The sequence below is a fragment of the Strix uralensis genome, chromosome 2 (assembly GCF_047716275.1).
Source record: "Strix uralensis isolate ZFMK-TIS-50842 chromosome 2, bStrUra1, whole genome shotgun sequence".
Taxonomy (NCBI): domain Eukaryota; kingdom Metazoa; phylum Chordata; class Aves; order Strigiformes; family Strigidae; genus Strix; species Strix uralensis.
This window is the reverse complement of record NC_133973.1, coordinates 62,445,701-62,459,995: the sequence shown is the minus strand read 5'-3', so window position 1 is coordinate 62,459,995 and position 14,295 is coordinate 62,445,701. Positions and strand designations below refer to the sequence as shown.

Below are 14,295 nucleotides of genomic sequence, written 5' to 3'. Positions count from 1 at the left end.
TAACATGGGGAGTGAGAAAATATTCAGGCATCAGAGAGACCAGGTTAATAGCAGAAGGCACTTTTTATCAGCAGTCATCTTTTCTATCTCCCTGTTTATCATTTGCAACAAGGAATTAAAATTAGTAGCCATACTCTTGTGCATAGTCCAGCAGTGTCCAGCAGTTAAAATGTTAGCCTCTGATACTAATGTTACATGAATAACCCAGGCTTTAAAGGTCTGAGTAAATAGTGGAGACTGCGGACAGCAGCATCATTTTTGACTGAGGATTTTGAGAGGATGCAGTTTGGAGATTTCTTGTAGTTGTGAACAACGTAGGGTTTCTTATGCAGCGTACATCCTGAAGCTGCAAGCTGGACCAGTCTCATAACAAATCCTTTTTAATTGGTTCTGTTTACACAAAGTTTGAGTAGTGCTAAGTGTATATAGCATGTGTAGTGTTCAAGTGAACAGATAGTATGGATTGCCAACAGTATATTTAGCTACTATTTTATTTTTAAAAGCCCAACAAAACAATAAAAACACTTTTCATAACCATCATGCTGATCACTCAAGTAGTGTACTGGATGGTACCGGGTGGTGGCAACTTCTGTATCATGATAAGATCTAAAGTGTTCTTGGTAAGTTTTATTTCCTAGGGAGTTAGTCTTCAGAAGAACATTGTGTGTGATTTTGGATGTCATTAGTGTTTCTTAAAATGATGGAGGTGGAGGAAGGCTTGTATGGGAGCAGCTAGTAGTTAGAGCAACTGTTGTCTGTCTTTTATGCTGTAGTATTTTCTTTAAGTCTTGTGTTTTATGCACAACTTAAACTTTTACTCCAGTAGTAGCTACTTGTATTTATAAAATAATGCTACAATTAGCCAGTGAGTGAAAAAGGTTTTCTATTTTTATTTTATTTTTTATTTTTAGTATGCATGATGGGAGAGAAGACACTATGTCTACTGCTTTAGTTGCTAGAAGTCGTCCTTCTGTCTTCCTGCATCTCAGACTCAGTCAGAGGCACCTGATTGTCCTCTAATTCCCTTTCCCTATTCTGTGTTGCAGGATGCGGGCCCCTGGATGAAAACACAATGGAAAAGACAATTGAAGTGCTGGAACGGCACTGTCATGAGAACATGAATCATGCTATTGAGACTGAGGAAGGATTGGGTATTGAATATGATGAAGATGTCATCTGTGACGTGTGCCGGTCCCCTGACAGTGAAGATGGGAATGACATGGTGTTTTGTGACAAGTGTAATATCTGTGTCCATCAGGTTAGTGCATGCAGAAATGTTGACGCTGTCCTGTGGTCTTAGTTTACCTTGGGAAGTCTGGAATTTGAACTGAGGGCTTTGTGATTTTCTGTTTGTGAAGGGTGTTATAATACTAAGTTGAATTTTTGTACCCTGACAGTTACAGTAGATTAAGTGGCCTAGCATAGTAAAAATGTGGACATCTACAGTCTAATAGGAACACAAAATATGTTCTTGGGACTTGCAGGTACTTCCTCTGTGACCATAAACAATTTTTCCCCTATTATTAAACCTGCTTTTGAAGATAAACAGGGCAGGAAATGCTGGCTTGCCTATTTGTGAAGGATCTAAAGGTCATTTGTTTCAGAGCTGGGGTTTTTCCTCCTTGACTGATTAGTTAATTGGACTGACACAGACTGTCCAAATTTGAAGCCACGTGCAGATGCTTTAACAGATTGATCTTTTTTTAGAAGGCATAAGCACCTGTGATAACTGTGCTCTCAGTCTGAGTGTTGCTCACATTTATAGCGTTTCAGATGTAGCTAAGACTTTACACTGACTGAGCTCAGCATAGTCAGGCAGGGCTATCCTTGTAATCAAAAAAAGGACATGAATCCTGTGGTTTTTATGCGTCCTGTTTCTGGAAGGGGTTTTTGCTATAAATTGAAAAGATACTAAGAAGATTTTTTAAAAAAATATATTTTTGTACTGATTGCAAGTAATACTTGGAAAACATATCTGGCTGAAAAAGGACCTGTCATCTCCCTGCTTGCAGTGGGCTGGCTTCCAGCCCGACTGCTTTCCTGATCTGATTCACTGCGTGAAGCAGCCATGTGAGCCTGAGTGCGAGTAACACGGCCAGTGACAGGAATGCGGCCAGCAGCTGGGCTGCCTGCTTCAGCCCCTGCTTGTGCCTGTTTGAAAGTAATGATGAATTTGCAGTCAAAGGCTCATGGTTGCCTGCTGACAGCTGAGCTTGAGCTGATGGCCTGCTGCCTTCTTGCTCCTGACCCTTCCCTGTGCCAGATCTGCCTGAAACAAACTGGGGAGTGTGTCTGGGCTAGAGCTAATCCTAACAACAACTACTAATTTGATTTTTAATCTAGATCAGCTCTGGTTCACCAAGCAGCGTCAGATCTGTTTGTCATCACACAGTTTGGAGAGGGGGGTGGGGAAGGAGGAGTGTGAGAAATTTTCTCCTTCATGGTGACCTATCATGCTGGCTCAAGCCCATTGTGAAGTTACTGGTTTAGTAGTCTAGGCCTCCTCCATTTATTAGTTGGATTAAATTTGACAATAGTTTCAGTCCGTTTCCAAAATGTGATCTTAAGTGTAATGCCACTTCTGCTTTAGTAATAGAAAGAATGCTGGTGGGAACGAAAGAAAAAAAATCACTTGTAAAATTTAGATTACAGCTCCCCCTGTTGGGGTTTTACAGCAGTCATCACATCAAAATAGCATTTAGGTTAGTCAGTCCTGCAGAATTTAATTCGGGAAAGTCCCCCTTTCTACAAGCCTGACATAAATGTGCAATGTTTTCTGATATACTTCATATTAAATACTGAGATCTTATCATCAGGAGGCTGGGAGGGCAAGTGTGGGAAGTTTATACTGGATTTGAATCAGAAAGATGTTACAGCTAATGATCCTATTCTGTTGAGGCTTTTAGAGTTACTGTTCCCAGAGAAGGTGTTAGGAATGGTGGGATTTCCCCCGAAAGCCACCCTTTTGATAAAACCTTTATTTGAAGCAGTTGAGTGGAATTAGACCTTGGTGGCAGCCAGTGGTTTCAGATACAATCAGTTTAATATATGTGTATGTGTGTACAGCATGATATATCTAGAACCGCTAGGAATTTGAATCAAAAAGCAGACTGATTTTTTTTTTTCATTTCTTCTTCTTTTTTGTTTAATTCTCAAACCTAGCAAAACTTAACAAATTTCTCATTTTCTGAGGGGTTAAGTGCAATACTCAGGCATAAAACCCAGCACCTTGTAATTGTGGTATATGCCATGATTTTTGTTGCGATATTATATAAATATTTAAAGTAACAAACAATTCACAGAACTGTAACCACAAAGGTAATTTAATGTTGCAGGAAACGGTCTTCAGTCAAACAGCTCATATCCCTTCACATCTAAATAGAATTATGTTAGAGTATAAAGTTATTAGCAGTAGGAAATTGTGACTTATTTTTTTTTTTAAAGGATTAGATGCAGAAGCCAACTTAAAGAACTGTCTACCGTTTTTGCTTCAGAAATTCAAAAGTCACTAAAAGCAAAGACAAAGGTTCTTAACACCAGTGGTGTTGTGCAGTCACAATGGGTATGTTTTACACTATAAACAAATAATACCAGCACATGTTTTAAAAAGAAACTGGCATAAAAAGACTTTGCTTTAGAGGCTGTTTACCTCTTTGATCACTTGACTCATTTTGAGGTGAAGAATTTAGAGAAGGATTAAGTGAAGGCCAAACGGTGCCTTTATTGTTTGAAAACTTTGCTCCGTATGAATAGTAATGCTCATGTGTGAAATTGTTTCAGCACAATGATCTCAATACCTGTTTTCCTCCAAGGCCTGCTATGGAATCTTAAAAGTACCTGAAGGGAGCTGGTTGTGTCGCACATGCGTCCTGGGAATACATCCTCAGTGCCTCCTGTGTCCCAAAAGAGGAGGTGCCATGAAAGCTACCAGGACAGGGACCAAGTGGGCACATGTGAGCTGTGCTCTCTGGATTCCAGAGGTAAAACCTAATTTCTGTCTCTTTTGTATCGACTCCTTTCTGTCTTCTTCCTTCTCGTTCCCTCCTCTGCCTTTTTTACATTCTCGTGATTTAAGGTATCTGTCTGGCTTAATACCAAGCTTTATTCTGATGAGTCTGCACAGTCTGTGAAGACTGGGAGAGAGTCCAGCTTATGTTCCATTAATTAATCACTTTGTTCCCTCCATTTACTCAGCAGTCACTTCTTGGTGTCGTATGGTATCTGAGCGACCTGCTAGAAGTGGTTACTGATGTAAGCTAATGTTCACTGTACAATTGCAGCTTCATTGTCTCTCTTATTTTCTGATGAATTTGTGTGCTCAGTTAGGTGTATGATTTGCATGAATACATCCATCTGCTCTCTTTTTTCTTTTTTTTTTTTTAATTTAAAGAACCCTCCCATTGCATTATTTGTGTAGGATGGATTTTAAGATTCGTAGTTAAGGTGTTTTTTGAACTAAAAGTTTTCCGAACGGTGGGGAGATGAGGCTTTTTATCTTCTATGTTACATTTTCCAAGTAAAGGCTTTTTTGATATATCTGTGCCTATATATAATGAGAGTTTCATAATGAAGCTTTACACTTCTTCCATTTTGAATCAAGTTTAGCATCACAGTTTAATTCTGTAAATTGGAACGTTCACTCATGTATAGGTGGGGTTTGTGTTTAATTTGTACTTGGAATATTTCTGTTTTCTTTCTGGTAAGATCTGCAAATCCGTTACAGTGGGTGGTTTAACGCGAGGCGGTAGCCAGATCTGTCGGCACCGTGACATCAGGGGGGATGGATGCCTTATTTTCTGAATCTTCTGCTCCCAAGCACAGCCAGGCCTCACGTTTGCAAAACTTTGAGGAAGATGTTAAGATTCTGAGTATTTTAATTTTTTTTTTAGCATAGCAACCACATGCAATGTGTAATTCCTAGCTCTGTCTCAGGCATATATCTGCTTTTCAAGGAGGTTTGCAGTTGCACTTTTCCTTTCAGGCCTGCTTGTAGTTCCTGGCATCTCTTCCACCTTTAAGGAGAAAAGGTTTGAGAAAAAAACCAAAAGATTTATTTATTTTAAAATTTAGAAAAAAAAAAAATCTCCTGACTTCTCCTGTACTTACGAAGTATCTTGGCTGGAAGCTCTCCTGGCTCTGAGCAGACTGGTTTTCCTAAGAGGTCATTTCTGCATGTGGTTGCCTGGATGCTCTCACCAGCAGAAGAGGAACCAGCAGGTTTGGGAAGCAGGTGACAGCAGGGCAGGGAGCACACTCGGCCTTCCTGCCTGGCCACCTCCCTCCAGTTGAGGGAGAGAAGCTGCTGGGGGAGCACCCAGGTGGCAGTGCTTAAATCCCAGTGTTATGAATTATAAAGTCACTGCCGTTTCGTCTTGTGGCCCTAACAAAATGGAGCAAGGCAGAATGCAGAGAGGAGTGGGCCATAAACATGTCTGTGCCTTGTGGTAAAAGGTTCAAAGAGAGGGACTTCATGAGTCACCAGGTATAGGCTAACATTGTTGCAGGCAATTGCACCAGGTATTTTCCTTCATTAACTCATTCAGCACTGTCTTAAAATGTTTTTTCTTCCTTCCTTGTGAGCTACTGCTGTCAAAAGGCTTTCTTGACTCTTACTTGACTGATTGGGACATTTGAAGGTTTTTACTTTCCAAAGTGTACTCATTGTTGGTTTATATCCTTTTATTCTTCTGTCTGTATTGTCTTTTAGTGTAAATGTGTAGTCTATTTCATGTTTTCTGAAAAGGCATTCTTTTAAAAAAAATAAAAAATAATAAACACTGAGACCAGAAAACTTATACCAAGTGTTTTGAGATTCAAGGTTTTTCTCTGCCTTAGATAACCCATTACAGTCAGTGTGGTGTCAGCTGAAGCAGAAAGTTATTTTTCCTTCCTACAACTGGAAGGGTATAAAATTGACTATCCTTAGCTGGTGTTGTGAGTGGCCATGCTCCAGCTGCTGGGCTGCCCTTCCCAGCCACTGATGCAGATCATTGCACTGCTGCAGCTGCAATGGCAGGTTAGCAGAAGACAGCAGGGCAACAATCGAGATGGCAGTTCATGTGTAACAGTGGCAGAGAAGAGGCTTCAATAACCCACTGTCTTCATTCTCTCCCACTCCTAAAAGTTTTTCAGAGTGTAGCAGTCGAAATTTAACCTGATACAAGGTGAAGAAATAACAAAACAGCTACATGTTACTGCAGATGGATAATTTCTGCTTTGGGATGGGAGGTTTTGGGGAATTAAAAGGCTGGCCTCTCTGCTCTCTGGATCCCTTGTGAGCAGCGAAGTTCAAACAGACTTTGCCTTGACTCCTCTCTTTGAATATCAGAAACATGCAGGCAGCATGAGGCCAGGATAAATAAATTGCACCTGACTCTGTAAGTGCCTCTTTGTGCTTTTACAAAGTGGGGTAATATAAACAGGCAGCATTACAAGCTGAATGAACAGTATTTCCAACATAAATGTTCCCTGACCATATGAGTCCCCTCAGGGGAAGGAAAAGGGAGGGCACTAAACAGGGCAGAGAGGGACAGGGAGAAGGTCTGTGTCAGTTCCCAGCTTCTGCCGGGAAGCCTGGTGGAAAGCTAGTGTTACTCAGTCTCCAGAAAAATTCACTGAAGATTCTTTTTGAAAGGAAAACCTGACAAGTTGTTAGAGTCCCTTAATTCCTAAAGGAATTCTTGCTGCTTAGTGTAGTGGTAACTGGGACAAGAATTGCATTCAATCTTTATACAATACTGTTTCAGAAATACCTATGCAACTTGTAACCAGCTCTGTTTTGAGCAAGGTCAAGTTAGGTTGATGAAAGACTCTTTCATTTTGGAAGCAAAAAAGCTACATTTGATGATGTTTAAGGAGTGCTGGACATGATTCTGTGGAACCATTCAAGTGTTTCAGGGACAGCTTTGTTGCTTTCCTACCAATTTATAGGAAGGCCACAACAGATTAAATTGATTGTCATCTCTACTTGATAAGGGTATCACATATTGCCTGCCTGTTCTTCTTGTCTGGTAAAATCTGGACCCTCTCTGAAGCATCTCACTATCTTCCTAATGGACACTTCTGGAAATACCATGCCGCAGGTTGACCTCAGTACGTTCCAGATGATGTGGCTTGCAGTTGGGGGATCAGAGGGTGAAGTACTATAACAAATATAAATCTTATTTGAGTCAATTTATGTTATTAATTCATGAACTACTGATCAACTTTTTTTAAGTGTGGAAATGATGAACCAAATAATCTCTTGCAAAGATGTCTTTTCCACCTACTTAAATGATCCTTAGAGCAATGCAATGATAAGGAGAGAATAGCAAAAATACTCAGTTTGAGCACAGCAGCCATGACTCCCAGACTTGATGAATGTAGTGCTGCTATCTTTGGGTAAGTGTACCTCTCAGAGTAGGTGTACTGAAGCAAAGCCTTTCCTCCTCAGTGATTAAGCAGGCTTTAAAATGAGTAAGTGTATCAAGTGATTGTTGATGTACCTCCAAAGGGAAACTAGGACATTCAGCTTAGTCTACTGACTCTTGTAAAGTCAATGGTTTAATTATGGCATGTTAAACTAATTCATAGAACCTGGATTTCCCTAGGAAAGTCTTATTATGGAGTTAATCTATGAAAATTACTGTAGTATAAAGCTCTTGAAGTTTTCTAGAAAAAAAAAAAATTGCTGCTCAAATCTCAGCCTTAATTCCTTTCTTGAGAAATCAGCTTTATTTTGGCCTCACAGAGCATGACCTAGGAACCTCCCTTCTTTGAATTCTTAGATCTGACCCCTATGAGAAGAGGCCCCTATCCCACCACGAAATACAGGTCTGCTCTGTTAAGGTGAATTGTTCATGGAAAGTGTGGAGATCTTCCTAGCTAGAATCAACATTGCATATCTGCTTCAGGCAGGTAGCCCTCCAAAGCATACAACTGCTAAATTCAAAAAGTGCTGTGTAAGCATCAAAATCCAAGCTTTTGGAGACTGGCATTCTTGGGACAGAACAGTCATCTCGCTGAAATCTTTTGCCATGTGCCATTCTCATACTGGCCCAGTTCTGCACGTTCATCATTCAGAGCTCGCCAACTTTTTGTTTTCTACCCTTGGATAAATCCTGTCTGTCAGGAGTGGTTCAGGGATGCCTACAGAGATAATTTATGTCTGGTTTGGTGTCCAAATTATGGAGGACAGTCCATCCATAGCTAGGAAAGTGTATTAGAATTGTCTCTTGCATTGGGAGCGCTCAGTGGAAGGGCAGAGCTGAGAAGTGAGGCTTTCCCTGGCTGCTGACTGATAGATCTGGTCTGCCCCAAATTGTGAGCTGGTAGCAGTATCTAGTGTAGCAGATCTGTGGATCTTAAAGAAGGAACTTTTCAGGTAAGTATAGGTGTTCCTATTTTGTTCTGAGTAGCTTGTATTTTGGTACTTTTTAAGTTAGACCTTTTAAAGCCACACAGGAAATATTAAAAAAAAAAAAAAAAAAAAAAAGGAAAGGAAATAAGCATTATTTACTGCAGTTTCTCAACTGGTTCTTGACAAGGCATGCTGTAGATCCCTCAAGTGTTTTGAAGAATTGCAACTTTTAGCCACCAGGTTAAACTAGTAGTATTCCACATTAATATTTTCATGTGGGATCTTCTAGGATCCCTTGCTGAGAAGTATGAACACATAGAGATCTCACAGTGAGATAAATGCGTCGTCATATTTCTTCTTCTGGTATTAATGGAGAGCTTGTTTTTATTGCGTTGGCAAGTGCCTTCCATGCTTTTTTTTTTGTTTGTTTACAGGTTAGTATTGCTTGCCCAGAAAGGATGGAGCCGATCACAAAGGTGTCTCACATTCCACCAAGTCGATGGGCTCTAGTGTGTAGTTTATGCAAACTGAAAACCGGTGCTTGCATTCAGGTACGTACTTGTCCTGTGGTGACTCTGTGTGGTGAGCCTATGTGAGAGGGGCAATACCAGTTTTGCATTTTGTTCTTCCCGTGTTCGGAGATACTTTACAATGCAGATGAAGGTTGGATCGATGCCTGCTTCTTCATAGCTGTTTGCTGTCAAATTAGTTCACTAGCACAGAGATTGAGGAGTTGGTCTGAGTTGCCTTCTTCTGAATAAGGCTGAGATGTGTAAGGACTGCTGCTGTGTGGGTCAGAGATGGATAGAAAGGTCCTTCCGTTGAACACTGTTCACAAACAAGAAAATACTAAATCGGGTGATACCAACTTCAGAGAGATCAACAGATATTTTTGAGAGTGCTTAGGAAATATGTTTTTGTAGGGATGGACTTTCATGTAATTAAGATAATTCTGTCCTTTTCTCTGGTTTGTTCCTACTGTTGGTGATTGAGGATTTTTGTTTTATTTTGGCTATAGTGCTCCGTGAAAAGCTGCATCACTGCCTTTCATGTCACCTGTGCCTTTGAGCATAGTTTAGAGATGAAGACTATCCTGGATGATGGGGATGAGGTCAAGTTCAAGTCATATTGTCTAAAGCACAGCAAGAACAAACAGAATTCGCTGCCTGATGTTGATGAGCACCCCAAGAGCATGTCAGACCAGAAGCAAACAGAGAGCGAGAAAACCAGTTTGCGAGCCCAGAAACTCCGAGAGCTGGAAGAAGAGTTTTATTCACTAGTTAAAGTGGAGGATGTTGCAGCAGAACTGGGCCTTCCTAAACTTGCTGTAGATTTCATCTACAATTACTGGAAATTAAAGCGAAAAAGTAACTTTAACAAACCATTGTTTCCTCCCAAGGAGGATGAAGAAAATGGCTTGGTGCAGCCAAAAGAAGATAGCATTCATACTCGCATGAGGATGTTTATGCATTTGAGGCAGGACCTAGAGAGGGTAAGAATTTAACTGGTAAAGTTTTGAAAAACTATTTGCAGGTGAGCATGGTCTTTGTTTGTGGATGAAAATGGGAATGGGGTAAGCACAGGGAGATGATTTAAAAAATAATAATTTAAAAAAAAAAAAAAAAGTGAGGTCTTCAACTCCAGTCTTTTGATTTGCTGCACTGCCTGCTGCAGAGACTTTCAGGAACTGTCCCTTCTCAGTCCAGTGGGAGATCCAGTGTGAAAGGAGTGCTTCCTGACTTGCTTAGAGGTTATTCCTTTGTGTATTTTAAGATGCATGTTTCCATGCACAGTGGACATATTTGCAAATTGACTCTTTGATTTCAACTTCAATTGAGTAAATGTTTAAAATAATTGAGTAAATTTATTTGATCCATCTGTAGTAATTGCTAGTGGTACAGATTCAATAACAAAAAAAAAATACTTTCATTAAACAAAAGTAACTGCAAACAGGAAAGGAATGGGGCAGGCTTAACAAATTCTTATCTTTCACCTTCTGTCTTGGGATGGAGGGACTCTTGGTTTGTAATTAAAAAGGTGTTTTGTTATGGTTATAATAGAACAGTAACTATTAGCCAATTCTGGGTTTGGAAAAATCAGTCTGCCTAGGTAAAGCAGTAAGTATTCTTTGGTGAGTGTGCATTAAGCTTTTGTAGAATCCTAAAAACATATTAAAGCAGAGCTTCTCACCCTCATGGTTTGAAGGTAAGTAGGTGAAGTCCTAGATGGTTAACTTCCACAGTGACTTTTTGGCTCCACACACAGACAAGAAGAATTCTGGCCTGTACTCAGATCACTTCCTGTGACATCTGATTCAGGAGTCTTACTCACCTCTCTTCCCCGGAAGTGTGCTGGTGTCAGCTAGTCCCAGGTAGCGGGCAGGCTGAATCACTTGTCACTCTCTTGACCTGGGTGCTTTCACTGCACGTAGCTGCCTTAGGTGCTACGGTTGGTTACTGATCTGAAAATTACCCACTGAGTCTACCACTGCTTGTGGCTTTACTGAGAACGAGGAAGAGAAAACTATCTTTTTATCAGTAGCTACCTGGGCTCCTACCAGATTGCCAGCTAGCTGGTAGTCTGAAAAGATGGAATCCATCAGCAAAATTCAGAGCAGGAATTTATTAGGAAGGCATACAGAGTGCCTTTTTGTGGCAGCTGATGGAGGAGGAAGCCAGGCTTGTTACCACTCAGGCTGCCCATTAGGTTGGCCTGTTGGCTAGTGATCACCTGCAGTTTTCAAGAGCTTAGGGATAGGTAGTGAATGTAAAAAAGGTAACAAAAGAAAGTAGATGTGCTAAATGTGATTCAGAGACATTGGAGAGGAATAGGAAAAGTAGAAGAGAGTAAATAGTGTTGTAACCAAAGGGAAAACTATACTGGGGAGAGAGGAACATGAAAATACAAGGAGATGAGTGGTGAAGCCAAGATTTGCACTTGTTAGTGTAACTGTTGTCTTGAATCTAGTCATAATCAATTTTGGGTCTCCTTTTCTAGGACTACTTTGGATATTGTGGATCCTTATTTCAAAAAAACTTTAAAAACCCATAACATGCTTCAAATGGAGGGTTGGGATTTTGGGGTGTTTTTTTCTTTCAAGAGACTATTTCAAGCTTTTTGAGTGGTTGGTTTGCATCAAATTTTCTTGAAATTGATGTACTTATTCTGAGTGGAGGTAATTCATGGTTTGAAACATCTGTCTCAAAGTCTCTGAACTTCTCCTGCCACAAGACGTTCTATTCAGTTATATCTTGGAATGAATATAAATTTGGGAATCTTGGAATTTCCTTTCTGGAGAGAGATTCCAGTTCTGAACAGATGGAGTTGAGTGCCGGAGGAAGTATGTTTGGCAAATATCTTTCAACCAGACCCTACACTGTTTCTGTGTTCTGGAAGCTCTTTTAAGTGTTTATCAAGAACTTGCAGTGTCTCTTCCTGTTCTCATTACATTAGGTGGAAATGTTGCTATTAATTCAAACAAGTAGTGAAAAGAAAATTATGTGGAACTGAATCACAGGATTGTTTGGGCTGTAAGGGATCTTTAAAGATCATCTAATCCAACCCTCTGGCCGTGGGCAAGGACATCTTTCATGAGATCAGGTTGCTCAAAGCTGTGCCTGACCTCACCTTGACACTTCCAAGGAGGGGACATCCACAGCTTCTCTGGGAAACCTGTTCCAGTGTCTCACCATCCTCACTGTAAAAACTGTCTTCCTTATGCCCAATCTAAACCTACCTCCCTTCAGTTTAAAACTGTTGCCCCTTGTCCTGTCACTACAGGCCCTTATCTTTCCCTGTCTTTCTTACAATGCCCTTTCATATAAAAAAAGGCTGTAGTAAGGTCTCCCCAGAGTTTTCTCCAGGCTGAATAAACCCAACACTCTCAGCCTTTCTTCAGAGGAGAGAGGTTCCAGCACTCTGTCTATCTTTGTGGCCCTCCTCTGAACACACTCAAGCAGGTCCATGTCCTTAGGCTGGGGCCCCCACAGCTGGGCACAGTTCTCCAGGTGGGGTCTCACCAGATTGCAGTATAGGGGGAGAATCACCTCCCTTTACCTGCTGGCCACACTCCTCTTGATGCAGCCCAGGATACAGTTGGCTTTCTGGGCTGCAAGTGCACATTGCTGGCTCATGTCCAGTTTTTCATCCACCAGTTACCCCTAAGTCCTTCTCTGCAGGGCTGCTCTCAATCCATTCATCCCTCCAGCCTGTATTGATTCTGGGGATTACCCTGACCCATGTGCAGGACCTTGCACTTGGCCTTGTTGAACTTCATGAGTCAATGCAATGGAGTTGGAAAAGAAATGGTTAAACGTGTACATTTTACAAGCCAGAGTGTTCTTGTAGAGGTGATCTGCATGTTAGTTGTGGTCCAAACAGGCCGGCTCTCTTGGGTAGCTTTGTAAAAAGTATTACTTTGTAATGCTGCAATAATTTTAGCAGAAACAAACATAGTTTAGCTGTTAAAAATCATTCTATGAAACATTTTGCAGGGAAATTCTGGGATAATCCAGTATGGTGGGAAGTAACATGCCTGGCATTGTATATAGTGGAAGCAGACTTACAGACGAGCAAGTCTTAGAAATTACTTACTTGCCTTTTGACTGGAATTTTGTGTTCATTCACTGTCCTTACAGATGAAAAGATATTCTGCTGTCTTGCAGAATATATTCAAGGGATTCATTAAATTGGCAATTTAAAAAAATCCATGATACTTTTTTTAATTCATAGTTACATACGTTCAGTAATATTCACAAAAACTTTGCCAAGGGATTTTGCACATAATGTTGTTTCAATTCTGTTGTTGATGCACTTTGTTTAACTATGTCAGGATTTATTTTCCTGTTGTCTATTAAGTCTTCTGTTGTTTTTCCGCAGGTAAGAAATCTCTGCTACATGGTAAGCAGGAGAGAGAAACTGAAGTTGTCTCACAGTAAAGTACATGAACAGGTCTTCAATTTGCAAGTCCAGCTCATTAATCAGGAAATTGCTGCAGGTAATCACATAAATGTAAAATATTTACAAATTTTGTCTGTATTTAAAATAAAAAATGTGTTCTCTTTATGTTCCTGCTTAGCGTTTTTAACACTGCAAATCTGCCTTTAAAAACTTTCTTCAAGTACACAGTCAACGAAAGTAGCAACACACACAGAACTCTTCAATCTCTTAAAATATTTAATTGGATATGTCTGTCTTTTATGGCTGTTTCTGGTATATACCTATTACATATCAATCACTATGGCATCCATGTAGCCGAAACGAGCTGGTAGTGATCTCTAGGTTTTTGCTTCCTTGGGCTGCTGGTTTACAGTACTGTTTCCCCACAGCAAGCTCTGCGCTGCTGCTTGGTTCTCCAGCTGAGGTTTTTTGCTTGCTTGTCAGTAGTTGGTTCCTTCAGGCAAAAGAGAAGAGTGACTGATAGGAATCGCTGCTGTTCTCATGTTGCCTTGCATGCTTGATGAACAGGGCAAAGAAGCATTTCTTAGCTTGCCATCTGCAGTTACTCTCCTTCCTTCTAGAAGAGTTTAAGCGCTCTGGTTTTTAATAGTGAACAGTAACTGGTTAGGAACGCTGATGTACCAAAACCCACTCTGCCCTTCATTTTTATAGCAACCATTTTGAAATAAGGAACACAACATTTGGAAAGAGGAAGAGTATACATTGCAGTGCAATTACTTTTTTTTTTTAATAGGGAAGGCAGCTATTTCTTCAATGTGAAATTAAGATCCCTCTATTCTTTCAAGATACATACTATGTTTTTAATGATCAATTTAGAGTGAAGTCTGTGGGTTTTTTTCCTCTACCCCTGAAACGTGGATAGTTTTCATTAGTACTGACAAGGTGGTTTTTTTAAACTGTTTTAGATCAGACTAGTACTTTGTGGAAGCAGCAGTACTCTAAAGGACTTCGGTTTTGTGTAAATGCATTTTATTAGAAATGTCTACTAAATTTATTTT

At 40.3% G+C, this 14,295-nt stretch overlaps 1 protein-coding gene across 8 annotated transcripts in view; it reads left to right on the top strand.

The window, feature by feature from the left end:
• The window catches only part of JADE3 (jade family PHD finger 3), a 66,876-nt gene that overhangs the window by 48,599 nt on the left and 3,982 nt on the right, over positions 1-14,295 (top strand). For all 8 annotated transcript variants that reach the window (XM_074858953.1, XM_074858952.1, XM_074858949.1 and 5 more), the window contains 5 exons: positions 1,047-1,258; positions 3,813-3,980; positions 8,773-8,889; positions 9,357-9,830; positions 13,217-13,334. In XM_074858953.1, the coding sequence (XP_074715054.1) occupies positions 1,047-1,258; positions 3,813-3,980; positions 8,773-8,889; positions 9,357-9,830; positions 13,217-13,334 (1,089 nt within the window). The remainder of the gene's footprint in view (positions 1-1,046; positions 1,259-3,812; positions 3,981-8,772; positions 8,890-9,356; positions 9,831-13,216; positions 13,335-14,295) is intronic.